Source organism: Bos taurus, chromosome 17 (genome assembly GCF_002263795.3).
Source record: "Bos taurus isolate L1 Dominette 01449 registration number 42190680 breed Hereford chromosome 17, ARS-UCD2.0, whole genome shotgun sequence".
NCBI lineage: Eukaryota > Metazoa > Chordata > Mammalia > Artiodactyla > Bovidae > Bos > Bos taurus.
The window spans coordinates 39,895,099-39,916,717 of record NC_037344.1 but is presented as its reverse complement, the minus strand read 5'-3'; the positions used below and the strand labels follow the sequence as shown (position 1 = coordinate 39,916,717).

The 21,619-nt window shown below is 44.2% G+C and overlaps 1 protein-coding gene across 18 annotated transcripts in view; it reads left to right on the top strand.

Annotated features, from left to right (window-relative positions):
- The first annotated feature begins 13,828 nt into the window (after nt 1-13,828).
- Nucleotides 13,829-21,619, top strand: part of RAPGEF2 (Rap guanine nucleotide exchange factor 2) — a 269,637-nt gene continuing 261,846 nt past the window's right edge. For 16 of the 18 annotated variants that reach the window (XM_024976978.2, XM_024976984.2, XM_024976973.2 and 13 more), the window contains exon 1: nt 13,829-13,988. In XM_024976978.2, the coding sequence (XP_024832746.1) occupies nt 13,920-13,988 (69 nt within the window). In that variant the 5' untranslated portion in view covers nt 13,829-13,919. The remainder of the gene's footprint in view (nt 13,989-21,619) is intronic. The other 2 variants (XM_024976986.2, XM_024976981.2) reach the window with 1 other exon arrangement.

The window sequence follows — 21,619 nt, the reverse complement described above, 5'->3', positions numbered from 1 at the left end:
GATTATATGATCAATTTGTCTTTTTCAAAGATCCTTCTGTGCAAAGGTCCAGGCAGTTTCTAACAGGAGGGGAGCCCCCCGAGGGGCAGGAGCCAGGCACTGGCCAGGTACCCACTGGAAGGTGGAGCCTGCACTTTGACGGTAGACAGCTGCAGGATAAAGAGGTCTTATCCTTGCCTGCTGTTTTCTACCTGATCCTGCTTTCAACATGACTAAACACAGTATCTTTTCATCATAATCATAAAAAGCATCATGGAAACATTCTTTTAAAAATGATGAGTAGGTATCGCTTTTGCAAATGGTGTTTGGGAATCAATAGTTTCCTGTGCTACTTCCATGGGAATATTCTCAACTTCCCATGTTGCTCCTTTGGAGGGATTTTGTGTTGGGGGGTGGGGTGCAGTGGGAGAAGGAACTAGAGATTAAGAGATAAGTTTCAGGGGGAAGTAGAGGTGTAGGGAGGATTGGATTGCAATTCAACATAATTTAATAAATGATTCAGTTTTTTTTTTTTTTTTGCCACACCATGCCTCTTGTGGGATCATAGTCCCCTGACCAGAGATTGAACCCAAGTCCTCAGCAGTAAAAGCACAGTCCTAACCACTGGCTCACCAGGGAATTCTCTGATTCAACATACTTTTAAGGATAGAACTCGGGGGCTGAAAGTGAGTCAAAGATGGTTCTTGGTTTTGCCTGAGCAACTGGGTGGATGGTAATGTCATTCTCCAAAATACAGGTGTATTTGGAGAGAGATTTTGAAATAAATATTTTGAGTTCAAATTTGAACGTGTTAATTTTGCCTAAATGGGGAAACATGAACATCTTAATATTGTCTTACAATTTATGAACATGATATTCTTCCCCATTTTCCTTCGATATTTTTTATTTATTTTTTGTTGTTTTTTTTTAATTGAAGGATAATTGCTTTACAGAATTTTGTTGTTTTCATGATCAAGTTGGGTTTTGTATTCCAGGGGTACAAGGATTCTTCAATATATACAAATCAACCAATGTGACACACCATCTTAACAAATTGAAAGATTAAAAACCATATGATAATCTCAATAGATGCAGAAAAAGCCTTTGATCTCTTGTAGTAGAGCTCTTGTAGTTTTCTGCATATAGCTCTGCAAGTAATTCATCGTTTCTCTTGGCTGTGTGTATTTTGAGGAGCCTGCATACTTCTCTGTGGAGAGGTCCTGTGGGCAGGCCTGGGGGTCTGGTGTACTGTCTGGGCTGGAATTTGGGTTTAATAGAATCACATTTGTTATGACTATGACTGTCATATTTCTCAGGGGCAGAAGAAAATAATATTGCGGATTAAAAGTCACCACAATCACTATCAAATGGTTAATTCTGAGGCTTATTTTAAGTTTAGGAAATAAGTCGAAGAAGACCTGAGAACACCATAGTGATGACTGAACACATGGGTTTTGGCACCAGAGAGCATATGTGTTTAGCTCCTGGCTCTGGGACTTTAAGTCCCAGGTCCTGCTAAGTGTAAAGCGTGTTTGATAACAGTGCCCACCCCACAGGGTCACTGGAAGATTGATTAGGGCAGTGCACCTAAGGCCTGAGGACACAGAACAGTGGTTGTCACAGTGAATCCTCAATACCTGTCAGTAACTGTTATTAGTTATATAACTGAATTGCCAGAACCCCATTTGGGAGATGCCTTGGAAAAACCTTAATGGTCTTTGAGAGTCCTGGCATTGCTAGGTAGTGACTATTGATCTTCACAAGAAAAGATGATATTCATTGCCTGTGATAATTTTTCTTGCATAATATATGCCCAGGACTTGGTCACCTCTTTCTGAAGATGAACTGCATGTAAGAAAGAATATATAACATCTGAAATTTCCTGCTGAAAGCTCTTTGTTTAGAAACCGTGCCTGCTTGTGATTTTTAACATGTGTTTACAACATTTCCCAAATGAAGTGTGAGGATTGTGACTGGATAGCACCACGGATTCACAATTTCTTTCTGAAGGAAAAACAAGTGCTTGGAACTCATATCCTGATTTCTATGGCTCCTCACCACCAGTGGTTGCCTAGCCTTGTTCACAGGGGCAAGCTTTGCATGAGTTGGCCCAAATTTGGACCCAGAGTTCTTCAAAAGAATCCCAGTTCAGGGCAGGACAGAAATTGTGTATTGACAACTGTATGGTCTGGACATTGCTTTGCGCTTTGTTTGATGTGGGGTGGCGGCAGGGGTTGGGGGGAGATGATAGAATTTAAACTCTTTCAGAAAGTCTTTATTTTTTTCCAATTTCCATTTCATTGTGTTTAAAAGAAAGGTCAAAGGAATGTCTTCGCCAGGAAAAGGAGTATACTCTAGTATTGACAGGCCCCAGGAAAGAGACCCACAGCTAACTTTGCGACTGACATGGTAGCATCGACTGCACCTGCTTTAATCACACAGAGGAGCTGAACAGGTGCTCCTCTGAAATCTCTTGTGGTCTTATTGTCGGGAGAAAGCCAATGGGTCTGGGACCCAGTGTCCGTGCTGCAGGTACTTGTGCGTGTGTGCTCAGTAGCTCAGTTGTGTTCAACTCTGTGTGACTCAATGGACTGCAGCTCTTCAGGTTCCTCTGCCCATGGGATTTTAGAATACTGGAGTGGATAGCCATTTCCTCCTACAGGGATCTTCACGACCCAGGGATTGAACCTGTCTCCTGCATTGAGATTCCAGCTGCTGCTACTGCTAAGTCACTTCAGTCACGTCCGACTCTGTGCGACCCCATAGACGGCAGCCTACCAGGCTTCCCGTCCCTGGGATTCTCCAGGCAAGAACACTGGAGTGGGTTGCCATTTCCTTCTCCAGTGCAGGAAAGTGAAAAGTGAAAGTGAAGTCGCTCAGTCATGTCTAACTCTTAGCGACCCCATGGACCGCAGCCCACCAGGCTCCTCCATCCATGGGATTTTCCAGGCAAGAGTACCGGAGCGGGGTGCCATTGCCTTCTCCAGGGAAGCCCCAAAGTCTATGGTGCTTTTGTGTTCATAGATTGCCATAGTTCTTGATGGAAGTTGTCTTAGGCTGCAGAAAACGTGTGTTGAAAGTGCTGTGGGTTTTTTTTTTTTTAATCACCATAAAGATAAATGGGGGGGGCATGCAGAAATGTTTCAAAGTAGTTTGCTCAAATTCTACTCAATTACACAGCTTGTAACCCTGCTATTAACCTTGAGCAGAGTCTGTGGAGAGCTCCAGGGGTATTGTTCTTTGGCCAGTGATGGGCCAGGTAAGGCACAGATTGATTTGATTTGAAAATCTATTAAAAACATGGGAGTTGCAACTGTCACAAGCATATCACTGTGGGAATGTAAATTGGTGGAGCCACTATGGAAACAGTATGGAGATTTCTCAAAAAACTAAAAATATAACTACCATATGATCCTATAATCCCACTCCTGGGCATATATCCAGAGAAAACCATAATTCAAAAAGTCACATGTATCCGTGTTCATTGCAGCACTAATTACAATAGCCAAGACACGGAAGCAACCAAATGTCCATTGACAGATGAGTGGATGAAGAAGATGTGTTACATTTATACAATGGAATACTACTCAGCCATAAAAAAGAATGAAATAATGCTACTGGCAACATGATCACAACTAGAGATTAACATACTAAGTGAAGTAAGTCAGACAGAGAAAAACAAATATCACATAATATCACTTATACATGGAATCTAAAATATGACACAAACGAACTTACCTACAAAACAAATGGAGAAGGAAACGGCAACCCACTCCAGCGTTCTTGCCTGGAGAATCCCAGGGACAGGGAGCCTGGTAGGCTGCAGTCCATGGGGTTGCTAAGGGTCGGACATGACTGAGCGACTTCACTTTCACTTTTCACTTTCATACATTGGAGAAGGAAATGGCAACCCACTCCAGCGTTCTTGCCTGGAGAATCCCAGGGACGGGGAGCCTGGCGGGCTGCTGTCTACGGGGTCGCACAGAGTCGGACACGACTGAAGCGACTTAGCATAGCATTAGCATATGAAACAAAAACAGACTCAGACATAGAGACCAGACTTGTGGCTGCCAAGGGGGAGTGGGAGGGTAGGAGTGGGAGTTTGGGATTAGCAGATGCAAGCTATCACATATAGAATGGATAAACAACAAGGTCCTACTGTAGGGCACAGGGAACTATATTCAATATCCTGTTATAAACCATAAAGGAAAAGAATCTGAAAAAGAATGTATATATGCATATAACTGAATCACTTTGCTATACAGCAGAAATTAACACAACACAGTACATCAACTGTACTTGAATAAAATAAACTAAAGAAAAAAGACAAAAACACTTCTGTAAATATTATCTTAGTCTGTAATTAAATTGCATCTCTGGTTCACTTGATCTTACGATACATACTTTTTAGTCTTTTGAATGTGAGGTGCAGATTTATACATATTAATATTTGGAATCAGTAATTGTGACATTTAAAAATGGTATAATAAAAAAGGGATAATAACACACAGACTGACTGTGAGCTCAATCATATCCAACTCTGCAACTCTGGCGGGCTACGGACTATAGCTCGCCAAGCTCCTTTGTCCGTGGGATTGCCCGGCAAGAATACTGGAGTGAGCTGCCATTTCCTCCTACAGGGGATCTTTGTGACCCAGGGATCGAACCCGTGTCTCCTGCTGCTTCTGCACTGGCAGGCAGATTCTTTACCACTGAGCCACCTGGGAAAACAGTATGCAGACTAATAGATGGTAACTATCCCTTGCTTTTTGAAATGGAGGTAATCCTGGTAATGGATTCAATACTTGTAAGAGTCAATTGTGTTTTTTCATTTGGTAAGAGCAGAGATCCCTCAGACACGAGTTTTGATGCATCTGACAAGCAGTTCCTATTCTCCCCTGTGGAGCGCAGGAGGCTTTCTTTCTAGAGATGGCATCCCTGCCTAGCTCTGCCAGCATTCTCAGCCTTGTGAAGCTGCTGATGGTCCCCAGTTGGAACCTCTGCCCCAGATAGAACATTATTTACATTTGAGGCTCTGGGCTTCTTGCAATAAGTGATTAAAGCTTATTTACTAAAATAGCCTAAATAAAAGAACTACATCTAAGTTCAAAATTCTGTAATATAAAGTCAACTAGGTCAATGTATTTTTAACCTAAAATCTCTCTTGTAATTTGAAGGGCCATATCACAATTCTTTGACCAAAGCTCTTTACTTTCAGGGGAAGGGAGAGATGAGACAGAGTATTTACTTTTATAAATCCTGTTTTGAGTTATTGTCATAGTAATCTAGCAAGGAAGATATTTTTAAACTACTTTATAAAGATAGAAGCTAAGACTCAGAGAGGTTAAGCACTTTCCTCAAGGTCATAGAGCTCCTGTCTATCAGAAAAGGTTTTCAAATCTGAGACTGTCTGACATTAGATTCTGTTTCCCTTGCAAAGCTGTATTTTATTGACTCCATTGGCGGCGGGGGGGGGGGGGGGGGGGCGGGGGGGGCGGGGATGACATTTTCTTCCTCTGCAGCAACTAAAGTTCTGCTAGTCCAATCACTTCTGTGTTATCTCCTGTGTCAACAATCTTGTCTCTGACGCACCCAGTCAGGTTGGGGTGGAGTGCTGAGGGTTTTCACCAGTCTTTAACCTGATTTAATCACCTTTGGATTCTACAGACAGCTATGATGCCACAGGCTCATTCCTGGTAGGTGAGATAAGTGTGAGGCGAAACCAAACTCAGTTTTATATGTCTTACCAGCGCTTATCACTGGTCATACTTTTGTGATAAGTACAATGTTCATATAAGAACATGAAGGATAGCCAGGACCATCATGGTGTGCCTCTCAAGAGCTTGGAAGTTTCTCTTCTTCTGAGCTGCTCTCTTCTACCATCTTGGCTGCTTCCTCTATCAGATCCCAGCCAATGTTCAGAGGCTTTTTTTCTTGTTTGTTTGTTTTTGCCATTTACTTGTGCATTCCTCTTTTAAATCTCTAACTTGATATGTCCTCATATTGAAGGTTTCTCCTAACCCCCTATAAAGGCAGGGTACCCCACCACCTTTAAATTTTTGTGTTGTAAAATAATGCACCCTTGACTTTAGGGGAAACACTAACTGGAACCGCCCACCCTAGCCAGGCACAACAGTAACCATTTGTGTGAGTTATTTTATGACAGGAGGTCTTGGTAAGGAACACGGAACTAACAAGCCACCACCAACAGGAAGAATTCAGGAAAGGTCAAAAGGAGACATCATGTGTCCTTCCACCTCCTAGAATCCTCCTTGCTGGAACCCATCTTGTCTGAGCAGTGGATGGGCCACCAGGAAGCACACTGAGTCAGAATAATTGGTCAGCGACAACCAGGAAACTAATCCCATCACCATAAAACTCTAGACTGTGGACCACATGGCAGAGCAGCCCTCCTGGGTTCCCTTATCCTCTGGTTCTCCACTCTTGCACCCTTCCCAATAAAGTCTCTTGCTTTGTCAGCCAGTGTGTCTCAGCTCAGGTGGTAAAGGATCTGCCTGCAGTGAGGGAGACCCAGGGTTCGATCCCTGGGTTGGGAAGATCCCCTGGAAAAAAAATGGCAACCCACTCCAGTATTCTTGCCTGGAGAATCCCATGGACCAAGGAGCCTGGTGGGCTACAGTCCATGGGGTTGCAAAGAGTCGGGCACAACTGAACGACTAACTCTAAGGTGTCTCCCTGGACAGTTTATTTCCAAGTGTTAGACCACAGCCCACTCCCAGGTCCTTGAAGGGGTCCCCCATCCTGCAACACTGATAGTTAAACTAAAATACAGTGCAATGGAATAGCCTCCTTTTCCAGACCAGCCCTAAGTGCATGTTTCCCATGCCCTTGTTTGCCCTTCACTTCCTTTGCCTAATTTAGATGTGTAAGCTCAATGCACAGATTCTTTCCTTTGTTTATGTACATATGGTGCCTAGCACTAGTCTTGGGTTTAACAAATACAAAATAATCATGACTTCAGAATGATTATTATTAGTATTGGCATTAAAAAAAAATCACAGCTGGTCAAGAATATTGAATTTCTCTTTTTTCACATGACCTTCACTGGTTTGGACGCTCCTAAAGCAGACAGCTGTATTATAACTCGCTTGCTTGCCCCCTTGCAAGCAAGGTCTCTACTACTTAGAGATCAGGGTTGGGGATAATTGTAGCTGCTTTTCTTTGATGGAACACATTTACAAATTCTGCACTGCATACCAGTGTTCTGGTGGATGTAATTTTAGTGTATGTAACCACCTTAACATAACCAGAGAAACCCAGATTCAATAATATACAATGTTCCATTATGACAGAATTATCTTGCGGGATTCATTTTGCATGTTTGAAATGGAAGGGTTTTGTTTTTTTTCCTCTTTGCATTATTAATTTAAGCCTTCATGATAACCAACATGGGCTTTTAAAATCTATGCATTAAACACTCCTTGACTGTGTGATGGCATTTACATTGTTAGGTTTTAAAACGAAGTCCTTAAGTTTACCGATTTTCAGGCTTTAAAGCAACTGTGAATCTGCATACTTTACCTAAATGCTTTTAGAGGTCTCCTTAAAATTGGCAGACTGATTTTCGGACTACAATTTCACAGGGCAATTCATAAAAATAAATGCCAAACCCTAGGCAACAATAGAAGGAATTGACAGTGGATCAGAAGTTTAACAACGCATTTCCTTTTAGAAATGTCAGCACCAGCTTTCTCATAATCAGGAAATACAGAAGTCTGTACTTTCCCACCAGCCCAATAGTTCAAATGCAAACACATCAGCGGAAGAAAGTGGTTTTTTCAGTGTGGGGGATGCAATCATGATAGAACAGTTTTATTTGTTAACCAGATTGTTCTCTGATTTATATTTTTATAAAAAAAAATTTGTGGTCAGAGCAGAACCAAGGTCATTATAAATACATTTGGGAAAATGGTTTCTTTCTTTTAGAATCAGTTCTAAAATATCCACACGTTAACATGACACTACATTAGCCTCTTTCTTAGTCATAAGACAGCATCCTTAACTCTGAATTTACTAGGATTCCTAAAAAATCAAACCTAAGAGTCTGAGTCTAATTGTGCTTTTGATACACTTCATCTGACTTGTTCCCTGAGCTCTCTGCTATGTACTCACTGTTTCTCCCTGGGCTTGTAATTGTATTCTCCACCTGGGACTCTCTGGAATGCTATTTGCAGGTAGACACAATACTACCTAGTGGAGTATGCTCATTGACAGCAATCCAGTGTCTAAACTACAGCCTTCCACTCTTTTGAGATTCAAGTAACTGCAAAACATTGTAAATAAAAATTGTTTAGGAGAAGGGGGTTGTATGTGAGGAAGCTTTTTAATAGAATTCAACCTCCTTCAGCTCTCAGCCTTGCTTCCAGAGGGTTGTAATCACTAGACACAATGGTAACCAGAGGGATCTCTTGTCTTGGAACAGGGAAGCTTCCTGGATCCTAGCATCCTGGTCATTCTCCTAGGTAAGGGGAAGAAATTAGGCAGATGTCTAACGCATGGAGCCAGCCCCCAAAGGTCAGGGAACAGACCATGTTTGTCTTACCCACCACGAGGACTCTAAGCACAGACAACAGTGGATCCTGGCACATCACACACAATGAATACTTATTGACTGATTGAATAGTAAACGTTTAATGTGCTATTTTGGAACAAAATGACTCTCTATAGATAGATTGATAGAGATGTATCAATTCTATTCTTGTGTCATACCTGGACCAATATGAATTTTAGAAAGTTATTTTACTCACTTTAAACACCTAACTTACATAATGTATTTAGAGATGTATTAGAATTTACTGTTGTAATCACTGAGGCTTTTTGAAGTTATAGGTAGAATGGTATTAAGACCGGAACTTGAAATGTATTTCTAGAGTTAAAACTCAATGTTCTATTTATCCCTTAATGACTTCCTAGATAATATGACAGAACATGCCTTAAACATGCCTTTAACATGCCTTTATGAGGCAGCCTAATAGATGGCTTACTTGGATTATGGTGACTGACAGTTTGGTTTAGACTAACTGGCAAACTGGCAAGTTTGTGTCTGATTTTGTCACTTATGGTATACACTGCATACTGTTGGAGCTCAAATGTTAATAAAAAAGCAGTTCATGCTAAGTGTTAGGTGTCCTAGATGCTGAAGGGCGATAAGCATTATTGACATACTTAGATAAGTAGATCCTAAATAGTGGGGAATTAACTTTAATTGAAATTAAATGATAGCTTAGAGGTTGACAGTGAGTTAGTAATTTTGTTGGTGGATAAGAGACACTATTAAGCCTCACTTGAGGTCATCGGGGTGATTCTGTATTACAATAGAGCACTCAGAAAAAAAAACAAAACAAAACTGGGTTTGCAACTGTAACTCACAATTTTCTGGGTGTGCAGTCTGGGTGAGTGGGTTCCTGCCCACTGCCTGGGCTTTGGGGCTCTGCTCTAGCTTTACCCTCTCTGTGGGACAAGGAATTCCATGCTCTTGGAACACCCTGGGGCCTGGAACTTACTGCTGTGCCACTTTCAGGCCTGATCATCCAACTCTGGGAGAAGGCAATGGCACCCCACTCCAGCACCCTTGCCTGGAAAAATCCCATGGACGGAGGAGCCTGGAAGGCTGCAGTCCATGGGGTTGCTAAGAGCTGGACACGGCTGCATAACTTCACTTTCATTTTCTGCTTTCATGCATTGGAGAAGGAAATGGTGACCCACTCCAGTGTTCTTGCCTGGAGAATCCCAAGGACAGAAGAGTCTGGTGGGCTGCCGTCTATGGGGTCCCACAGAGTCGGACATGACTGAAGTGACTTAGCAGCAGCAGCAGCAGCATCCAACTCTGGACCACAGCTGGAAAAATCACCAACGGGAAGCTTTTGTGAGGGGTATGATGTTGTTTGGATGTACAGGCTGGGATGTTTTTGAGTGCATGAATCTTTGGGTAGAAGATAATGGAGCTGAGGTGGGAGGAAAATGAGGTGTGAGTATCAAGCCAGAAGTCTGTGACATTGTGTTCCATTTAATTTTTAGCTTTAAGAATTTATGATGAGGTCTATATTAGCTTGCCCCTGACCCCTCCAAACTTCAAGGCAGGCCTAGAACTGGGGCAAGTCACTTAGCCTATTTTAGTCTTAAGTTTCCTCATCTGTAAACAGGATGGTAGTAACTGTTCCACTAACCTCAAAAGGTTGGGAGGATAAGAATGATCTTTAAAATATTATTAACTACTGTGCTGAGCACACAGCATGGTTCAAGCACTCTGCAAGGCACTTTGAATGGATTCTATTAGATCCTTGAAAATCTTCAGGGCATGCAATTTTTATCCCATTTTTAAAGAGCAGCAAACAGGCTCAGAGAGGTTGCTTCTCTCTTAGCCTCTCCTCCTCCATCAGGGGCACAAGTGAGATAATGTATGTAACAGTCTCCTACACATACAAGGTGATACTGTAGTTATTCATTATTTACCTCATGTTGGGTGAACAAAAGGAACAAATATCACTGATCTTCAGAAGCTCACATCATTATGGAGGGAAACAAACAAGAAATAAATCAAGTAATTAAAATATGTAGCATGTCAGACGGTGGTAAGGAAAGCAAGGGAGAGAAAGAGGGGCATGTGGAGATAGAGGGAAAGTCACATTCGAATAAAGATACAAAGGAGAAGCGGAGGGAACATCATTCCAGGCTTTGTTTTGTTTTTTGGTGGCCTATGGAAGCCGGTCACCAATGCAGGTGGGAGAGGAACTGCAAAGGGAGAGGCCATGAGACTGCGAGTTCTAAAAGTGGTATGGAGGCCAATGTAGCTGGAAAATGAGTAGGGGGTTGAGTTGTAGGGGATGAGTCAGAGAGACAAGTGAGGGAGGACCACTCTGTAGGTAATTTAGGCCATAATAAATAAGGACCTTGGCTTTTACTGTAAATGTGATGGATAACTAATGAACTTTTCTTTCTTTTCTAGCAGAAGAATAGGGCTTCCCTGGTGGGTCAGAACATAAGGAATGTGCCTGCAATGCAGGAGTTCTGGGTTCAATCCCTGGGTCGAGAAGATCCCCTGGAGAAGGGAATGGCTACCCACTCCAGTATTCCTGCCTGGTGAATTCCAGGGGCAGAGGAGCCTGGTAGAAGAGTAAGTTGAACTGGAATGAACAGATTCACTATACACATTGGAGGCAAGGGGCAAAAAGAGGGAGGCCAAGTAGGTGGTTATTGCAAAGTGCAAAGTTTAGGCCAAAGATGATGCTGGCGTGGACCAAGGTCATGGCAGTCAAGACAGTGGGTAGAGGTTAGATTCCAGATACAGTACTCTGAAGGTTGAGCTGACAGGTTTATTGAAATTTGTAGGGTGTAAGAGAAAGAGTCAAGAAAGGTGCCAAGGATTTTCACCTGGGCACTGGGTGACTGGTGTAGATGACTGTTGGCTGGAATGGGGAAGGCTGTGGGTGGGGCATGTTTGGGGCCAAAGATCTGGAGCCTGGTTTGCGCATGTTAATTCTGAGACATCTACTGGGCACCAGATGGAGATGTCAGGTAAGTTTTCTCACTTCATTGGACTTGATTTTTCTTCTTCTCTCTTTTCACAGAGTGGTAATGACACTTATTCAAGGTGGTGGTCTATGTCATAAAGAATCTGATGCTGGCCCTCAAGTGAGGAGTTTGAGAGAAATATGGGGAAGCAGTTGGGGCAAGGGTAATATCTAGAAATACAAAGGTCTAGAGATACAATTTGTAACTCAGATTCAGTTTCAGAAGGTTGGGCCAGGACGGTTTCTTCTCTTGGAAGCCGCACAATCTGTTTAATGCCACGCAGATGATTTCAGGAACCTAAAATGTTTGTTCATAACCTATTCCAACTGTTTAAAATAAACTAGATGTTGAAACAGTATGGTTGAAAATTGGAAGAAAGTCCAGCGTAGTAGGTCGTGCAAATAACAATCCTTCTCTGAATATGGCCTCCATACAGACAGCAAAACATGAACTTATTGAGGGTGAGCGAAAGGGAGGCAGGTAAAAATAAAACCCTAGGACCAGAACTCCAGAGCTGTGGCCGCTGGTTGGCTGACCTTACACTTCTCGACCTGGCCCGGGGGTGGGGGTGGGGGAGGTGGGGATGGAACACAGCAGGCACAGTGACATCTTAAAGGGCTCTGTCCTAGTGTTTCTGAACCAAGTAAGTCCGACTTGGGTCCGGGGTCTGGAGGTTTACTCTGCCTCATGCCAAGCACACCTGCAAGGGTTTCTGCTTATGTCACAGGATCTGCTGTCTGAGTCTCGCGCAAAAGGCTGATCACCTTTAAATCTGGAGTGTTTGCCAGTCTAGAGGCGGTGTTTAGTCCAGTATTGAACCTGCACGTTTCCACCTCCTTAGTTTCGCGGTCACTTGTCAGGCGCCTGCTGAACACTGAGGCAGGAGGGAACGCTTTCCGTGAAGCAAGTCACAAATACACCTAATAACCCCCTAGAGGACTGACTGCCTCTGCAGCGACTCGGAGCCCAACCCCTGGGTTCAAAACGACTGCCCAGGGCGGCCCAAGCTGTGGCCGGACTTCTGTTCCAGGTCAACTTTCAGCCCCGGCGGCCGAGACCTGGCGGCAGGGGGAGTATGGAGAGGCGAGGGGACGCTGCAGATCCCCCGGGATTCTGAGTGGGATGTGGGTAGGGGGCGCGGCGTAAGCCGGGGAAGGGGTGGGAGTGGGGAGAGGGGAGAGGGGAGTCTGCGCCTTCCGCCCTGGCGCTAAGACTCGTCGCCTCCCCGAGGCCAGGTGGAACGGGGACCCCGCCAGCCCCGCCAGGGCGCTGCCATCCCGGGCCGCCGGGCCGCCCGGCTCACCTGGGCCGCCGAAGGTGCCGCTCACCAGCGAGGGCGCGGCCGGCGGGCCTACCGGCTGGGGGCCCGGGGGCGGGCCCGGGCGCAGGACGCCCGGCCCTCGCCGACGCGGCGCGAGCCCACTGGCCGCAGACCCGTCACTCACTCTTCACCATGGTTGCAGCACAAAGCGACCGGCCCCGGAGGCCGCTTCCTCCCTAAGGAACGGCGGGGCGGCGCGGAGGCGCAGGAGGAGGAAGAGGCGGGGAAGAGGAGGGGAGTCGCTGCTTCCCAAACACTCTCCGGGGGGCTGTGCGCGACGCCCGCCGCCGGGAGTCCGGACCCGGCTGCCAACGGCCCCTTCCCTCCGCGCCCTCAGACCGGGAACAAAGTTGCCGAGAGTCAGGCGGCCGAGGGCGCAGCCGGGGGCGCTCTGGCCGCTCCGCGCGCGCTGATGGGGGGAGGCGGCGGCGGCGGAGCGCACGGCGGCTGCCGGGGCGGCGGCGGCGAGGCGGCCCGAGGGGATGCAGCAGCAGTCGGGGGGCTCGGCGGAGCTCAGTAGACAGAGCTCCGGCGCGGCGGAGACGGAGACCGAGGCGATTCAGCTCCGGAGCGCCCAGACTTGAGCCAGTCCTCAGACGGCGGCCGCGGTGCCGGAGTGCTTTCCGGAGACCCCCAGAGGAGGGGGAGGCCCTGCGCCCGGAGGAGCAGGAGGCCCGCGCGCCCCAGCCTCCCCCCTCACCGCGGCTCGAACTCCCTAAAAATAACTCAGGCCCAAGAGGGCCGGGAGGAGCCGCCGCCGTCCCCGAGAGGAGCCGGGGAGGCGTGTCGATCCAGGGCCCGGAGGGAGCCTTCCAGACCGCGCGGCGCAGAGGAAGCGGAGGAGGCGGAGGAAGCAGGAGCTCCCGGCTGCCGGGCGCCTCGGGGACCCTCGGGCCTCACGCCCCCCGCCCCGCTGCGCGCCCGGGGCCCCGCCGCCCGGTCGCCGCCGCCGCGGTTTGGCTGGTTGGCCCGAGGCGGGCGGGCGGGCGGAGCGCGCAGGGCGGAGGCGGCGGCAGCGGCGGCGGCGCTGGGCCGGGAGGAGGCGGCCGAGGGCGCGGAGCGGCCCCGGCCCGGGCCGCGGGGGGAGATGGCGTCCTACGTGGATAACAGCTTCCGCCAGGCGGTGATGAAGAACCCGGCCGAAAGGACCCCCCAGGTGAGACCCGCGTCGGCTGCGCCGTCCCAGCCTCCACCCCTCCCGACGCCGTTTGCCCCGCGCACCCGCGCCTCCCATCAGGTCCCCAACTTCCAGTGGCTTCCCATCTCCAAGCCTTCACCGGGTCCTCCTGGCATTATTTCCCCCTCTCTTGGGTCTTCTTTTCGCTGCCCTCTCGGTGCTGTCCTGCCCCCGCGATTGTCCGGCGGGACAGAGAGGTCTTTCCCGACCGTCCCGTCTTCCCAGCCGCGCGCTGGGCCTGCGAGTCAGCGGGGGTGACCTCTCCTCGGCCGTCCCTCTTGTCCCACCGGCCGCAGTGCTCCCTTCCTCCGCGAGCCTATGGCCCCTTCTGCCTTCAGAGTTCTTGGGTGTTTGCAGAGGTGTTGAGGAAACTTAAAGGGCTCTGCGAAAGACAAATCCGCGGTGGCCTTCTAAAGTGAAACGTTTGAGATGTTTGTATATTTACTGTTTTGCTTTTTTGGGGGGGAAAAAGGATGCCGCTTTCCAAGGAAGGGAGGAAGAAAGTTGGATAGCTAGGTTACTGCTTGTAGTTTCAATTGCAGACAGAACTGCAGATCAGGCATGTTCAAATACTAATCCCCCCCCGCCCCCCCCGCCCCCGGGAAGGGCACCCTGCGGATTCTTCTGGTGTTGCACAACCTTGTCAAAATTAGGTAAGTTGGTTAACCTTTATACATTTCGTTTACGTTCAGGCTTATTTTTTTCTGGCTTTAAGTGGAGGAATTGCTGATGGTGTTGGATCTGGTCGTCTCTAGTTGGACTAGAAAGGGGGAAATTTATAAAATGTGGTGGTTTGATTTTTTTTTTTGCTTGTAGTTGCTGACTGGATAATGACGCATGCGTTGGGATGGTGACTCCAGGGGATCCTGCTGCCAACCTTCTTAAGACAAATAAGCCCTCCTGATCCTTGGGACCATCAGATATTTAGGATCTAGTGCTTGAAAGAGTGGCTTCGCTTGTTAGGTGTTGGATACCATCTGTTCACATCCAAATGCTCTCCTCTGCCGTTGACGGTTGTTATTTAATGCGGGGAGAAGAGGATAAAATAGACTCTTCCACCGGCTGCCTTTGGGCAAGGCCCAGGAACGGCACCTGGTACCGTTTTTCATTTTTTTTCTGAGGCAGCCGTCACATCTGGGGAGTGTAGCTAGAGTGCGCATATTTACCAAACATGTGGAAGATGGGTGGTAAATTTTACAAGGAAAATTCAGTTCACACTGTCACCGGAAAGTTCCCGTTCTGAAGGATTACTTTACCAAAAACAAGGACTGTGCTGCTCAGGTCCTGTTGCACTGCCTCTCCTGTGCCTTTTCCACCTACTGTTTGTTTTGTGGTTGGCAATCACTCAGTTTTCTGCATCTGAAACTGTAGGTTCTCAGCCACAGTGTGATGGAAAAGCTAATTTCAGTGAGGTGTTTCAATGCCTTTCAGTGTTTGAGGTGCCAAGTGAAATCACACATGCTGAGAGTATTAGAACTCAGTAAGGTGGTCAGAAAATGATGTCAGAGGCCTTGGGTGGAAATTAGAGAGAGGGAAGTGGTGTGTTTGGTTGGTTGATTAGAATAGCAGTGACTCAATACCTACTATCAGGTGGTGGTGGGGGGGGGGGTAGTCGGTCACCAAACAAGGCTGAAAGAGACAGAATGTCCACTGTGACAGTGTGTGGATTGTGCCAAAGAAATGAACTGTTAAACTTTCCTCTTTCCGTGCCAGCTGTGGAGAACAGAGTGAACACCGACCAACATAGAACTTGGCCTGAGTCAGAAGTGGGCCAGTTGCTACCGACACCAACAATGTGCAAACTTCTCGGACAGCCTGAAAGCAGCATATTTATCTCCCTCCCCCCGCCCCTCCACACACACCTTCACAGAACAAGTCACCCTCAAGAAACTTACCAAACATTTTGAACTTTCGTGAGTGTCCACCCTATTAATTTTAATGCTCAATGCAAACCTCCATGTTTATCATTTTAAAGAGAAAGTAGTTGGTAAGGTGACTGCTTCCCATCTTTACCTGGCTTGTTAAAAAGAATTACTTTTCTTCTAAAAGTTTGAAATTTACTCAGAAGTAAAAAAAAAACAAAACAACTTTGGTATCAGATACCTTTTCTGTTGAGTGCTTTGTGAATGTGAGGACTGGAAGTTTCCCTGCACTCTTCTCATGACTACTTGAGAGTTAGTATTTTGTAATATAAAAGCAAAGTTATTAAACCTATGAACAGGCACACATGGATCAGGAAAGTTTTGATGTTGTGCTTCCTTCTGTTTCTCAGGATAGATTTATGAAGAGTTTGTATGATTCTTACGACAAGCAAAAGAAAGGCGCTTTAAGAAAAAAGATAGAGGAAAAAAACATATATATATATATATATATATATATATATATGTTTTGTTACATTCATTTTTTTTTTTTTAATCCCACCAACCCAGTCTCCTAAAACCCGAGAAGACATACTTTTGTACCAGGTCGGTCAGTTGCCTAGAAGTAATCATGCTGTCACTTGTACAACCTAAAAAGTTAGCTAAGAAGTTAAAGAGGTTTTGGGGGCAGGGAGAACCTCAATGCCAGACACAGGGACTTTGAAAATTACTATGAAATTAGGAAGCTTTTCATAGCCACCTGGGAAATGGAATCCATTTTCCCCATTTATTTAGGCACTTCACTAGATGGGGGATGGTAAGGAGAAGCAAGCAAAATTGTCACCTGAATTTTTAGCCAGATGTTGCACATTCAGATTTAAGGGGCTGTCACTATTTCTCCTGATATTCTGGGAGGAGGAAAAAAAACTATCTTTAATCCAGTATGTATCCAGTATTGTGTGTCTGGAAAATGGCTAAGTTGTAGTCAATGGGGCACTGTATTCTCACTAACAAACCTTGAAAATAAGGAACACTGCACGTTCTATTGATATTTTTCAGTGCACCTCTTGTTGAAAAAAAGGACTCTTAAGTAATTGCTTTATTAAACTATTTGGGTTTATGTCTTTAATCACTTAAGTGGGAAGCTTGGTCACCTAAGCAATTTAGTGAAGTAAAAGATGTAAATAAATTACAAATAGCTTCGCCCCCAAGGCTTTAAACAATAAAATGAGTTTTCCAAACCATTTTATTAACTTACTGAGTTCAGACCCTTTCAGATTGCTTAGGTAGGGTGTTTAAATGCCTGTTTTTAGTCTTTCAGGTGAAACATCTATTGCAGAGTTGTTTTTTCTGCTTTAAAGATTTAATATGTGTTTTTAGCTAGTTGTAAAAGTTACTTTTTAAAATATTTGTGTTTTAATTTGTGTTAAACCATTTGTGTTAAAATGGTTTGTATTTTAAAAAGTATTTTAAAAAACAGCTCCTGCCTCGCCTCTTCCTAGTTAATAATATTACTTTGTTCTTCACTGATTTTGGGGGGGGAGGGTGTAGCTATACACCTTTTGATTTAGTTGCAAATTCATGAATTTGTCATCAGAGAGCTCATAACAGTGCAAGACTATTCTTTGCAAAAGTCACTTGGTAGAATACCTCTTGAGTGTTAATAAGAGGGTTGAAAAAGTGCCTTTAGCACAGGGAACTTTAAACTGTGCGAATCTGCACAAAAAGAGTTTCTCTGGTGGATGTTTAACTTTCAAATCTAGTGGAAGAATTGTCTATTTTCACATAAAAATTGACACATAAAAATTTCCATTTCTTTTTATCATTGTTTATTAGCAGTCTTATATTTTCATCTGAAAACTTATACTTTGATTATATTTTGGCTCGTTTTGGGGCTCTAGTAATAAATAATTTGTCTTAAGTAGTTTTTGTTCATAAAACACAACTGAATGATCTGGGTGCAATTTTGAAAAGCATGTCTCACAAAGTAATGCCTGTTTGGGTACAAGCATTTAGCTCTCATAGCAATGATATTTGAATTTGGAGGTTAAAAAAATGCACATTTATTACTGAAAAGCTAATTTCAGACTGTATTAGCATGTGGCTCTAAACAAGTGAGGACTTAAGTTTGTGGTAAAAATTATTAACATTCTTATGCATTATTGGTGGAAACTTAGTTGCCTTCAAATAACCTTTTAAACATTTAGTAATTAACAGTTCCATAATTAGCTTTGCATATCTTGGCTGAGATTCAGAATGAATCTAACTGCAGTGCTGTGTGGAGGCTGGTTTAATATAGTCCTTCCCAGACCCTGGGATTTTCATAGACACTCAACCCCACCCCCCTCCCCCCCAAATTAAAAAAAAAAATGAAGAGGACTTCCTGGTTGCCAACTTGGTGCAGTTTTCTTCCTCTCAAGAAAGGATGTAAAATAAAAAAACCCAGCTATAACCTCTTAACACTATAATTTTACATATGAAAACTCACCAAGGTTTTTTTTTTTTTTTTAAGTAATTGAAGAATAGTTGCCTTACAGTGGTCATTTCTGCTGTACAACAAAGTGATTCAGTTCAGTATATATATAACCGTTTTTTGGGGCCGCACTGGGTCTTTGTTGCATAGGCTTTCTCTGGTTGCGGTGCTCGGGCTTCTCACTGTGGCTGCTGCTTTTGTGGAGCACGCGCTCTGTGGGTGCGTGGTCTTCAGTGGTTGCAGCACTCAGGTTTAGTCGTTGTGGCGCACAGGTTTAGTTGCTCCTTGGCATGTGGGATCTCCCTGGACCAGGGATGGAACCCATGTCCTTGGCAGGAGGATTCTTAACCACTGGACCACCAGGGAAGTCCCTAGAAGATCTTTAAAACATTCTTTTCCATTATGATTTATCACAGGATATTGAATAAAGTTTTGTACTCTGCAGGACCTCGTTTATCCATTCTATATATAATGGTTTGCATTTGCTAACGCCAAATGCCCAATCCATTCCCCCAGTTCCCTCCTGTTTGAAACCATAAGTCTGTTCTTTTTTTTTTTTTTCTCTTAATTTTCTGTTGGCCTGAGAAAACTTCATCCAGGTAGATTTGGGGGCGGGGGGGAGTTAAACACAGTAAGGTCTGCCTTTGATGTTTGAAATTTAAGTCATATAATGTCGTATTACATAAAGTAATAGCAGCATTTGCTTCCGACGTAAATGAATTATTTGAAATAAAGATAGAGTAACCTTTTTGAAAAACAGACTGCCTTCTTGACTCTTCTGAAAAAATTGGTTGTTGTTTGTTTTTAGCTTTGTTTTGTAAGCTTTATAGGTAATGAAAAGGAATTATAATTCCCTCAAAGAACTTTGGTCTAGACTTGTGTAAAGAGATGTGGAAGTGCGGACCCCGGTGATAGTTCCATGATATTGGTATTATATGAGCTGTTCCCTCTCCTGGTAACAGTTTTCTAGAGGTTTAGAATTTCTCAAATATTTAATAAGAGCTAGATAAACTGCAATCAGAACTTATTTGATCCTGTTAACTGCTGGAAGTTCAGTTGACCAACCAGTACTTTCTGGCCCTTGGCAGCTTTCTGTTCTCTAGCTTGTGGTGTGTGTTCATGTAAAAGCTAATCAGAAAAGAGACCCTGAAGAAGAATTAGCCGTTGGTGGTTTATTCTGGGGAGGGCTGATAGTAACTTTCTTAGAAGCCAGCTAGCAATCAGTGGAACTGAAGGGATGCACGATGGTGATTCTGATCTCTCCTGAGTATTCATGCTAGAGTTGAAACTCATTCTTTTTAAAAAATAATTTTTGTTTTTAGTTTGAGATAATTGTAGATTCACATGCAGTTATAAGAAATAATGCAGAGATCTCATTACAAAAACGTTTGTAATGTTTTCCCCATTACAAATATCTTACAAAACTGTAGTGGAATATCACAACAAGGATACTGACAATGATAAAGCCTAGGTGCAGATTCCATTACCACAAGAATTCCTTTTGTTGCCTTTTTATAGGCACGGTCACGCCAGCCCTACCTCTGGCAAGGACTGATCTCTTCTCCATTGCTATAATTTTGTCATTTCAAGACTGTCATGTAAGTGGAATCATACACAGATTGACTTTTTGGATTGGCTGTTTTTCAGTTAGCATAATTAAGACATGTTACCTTTTGGCCAAAATGAGTTTAGTTACTATTATCTCTGAGTGGTTTGGGCTGTGTTCTTGAGATACCAAAAGTATTTGGGGATGGGGGCAGCACAAGGTAAGGTGGATTTAAAACAGTAACAGTGAGAAATTGTTAATAAACATAGGTATAAAATAAAAACCGAAGATCATTAGATCTTGGATGAGCAAGAGTTGTGAGAGTACAACACATTTGGGATATTTCAATATATATAGTTTTTTTTCCATAAAAACATTTTTTTCTGTGTATATAATGTAAGTGTAAAGGTAGTCTTACCATCTAGAATATGTCATGAAAAGAAATTACCTGGTTTTCCTCAACCGAAGTGGTGTTTTACAATTCAGAAGGAAGTCTGATGGATGTATTTATACAAAGGAGTTCCAGGGGGACAATTTGAACAACCAAATATGGAATTATACCTCTAGGGGAAAAAATATCCATGAACTCATGCCAACATAAGTAAATTATTAAATAAATAAATAGGGGAGAAGAGACAGCTCTTTGTTACAGTAGGATTCCCCCCCCCCCCCGCCCCCCAAAAAAGTAGAAGGTGTGCTAGAAGTGGAGAATCACTGGTAGGCAAACCTTACAGTAATAATAGTTGCAAACAAGAATCAGATGCCAGAACTAGTGGGTGAGAGTGTGATGACAAATATATATACATCGGATATCAGAATATTTGCTTAGTCTCAAAGTGTCTTCCCCACAAGATCAATTAATTAATTACAAAGGGGAAATCAGTACTTTTAAAGTGAAGAAAATTAGCAGATACCAAATTGACTAGGTGATCAAAGTTATATCACAAGATGTGTCGACATGATGCACCAAGAAGGGCACATCTGAAGTGGTGTTCTTACTAAAAAGCCCTTCAATTTGAGTGTCATAAAACACTAGGCAGATTCAAATTTTAGGATGCTCTATAAGACAACCTGGAGGAGGAAAGGGCAACCCACTCTAGTATTCTTGCCTGGAGAATCTGTTGGACAGGGAAGCCTGGCAGGCTATACAGTCCATGGGGTCACAAAGAGTCGGACACGACTTAGCAACTACACACACGAGATGGCCAGTACCCAGAAGTGTGTTCAAGGATGAAGTGCTGTTGAAGAGCCACAGATTGAAGGAGACCAAGGAAGCATTATAACCAAATGAACTGTGAGATTCTGGGTGAGGTCTCGGACCAGAAAGTAAACACTGGGACAACCGGTGACATTTGAATCGATAGTTTTACTGTGGCAGGCTGGATGAAGAGTGTATAGGATCTCTGAACTACCTTTTATAAAAAAATAACTTGTTTTAGTGTAAAGCTGTGTCAAGATTAAAAGTGAAAAAAAACCAACAACCAGCTTTTGGGGTTGTTGTGACTCTGACAAGAGGCCACCAAATTAAGATATTTAAAAAAAATAATCTTTTTTCCTGAGTTAATCTTAATGAAGAGCTCAGTACCTTTTAGCTAAATATTTTGCGTACATTAGGCCATTAGTGACATGGCTGAATCAATATATTAGAGGAAATTACACACACACATATCCAAGCTTGCAATAAATGGACAAGAAGAGCTAAAATTTATTCACCTTTTCCCCTAAATTTTGT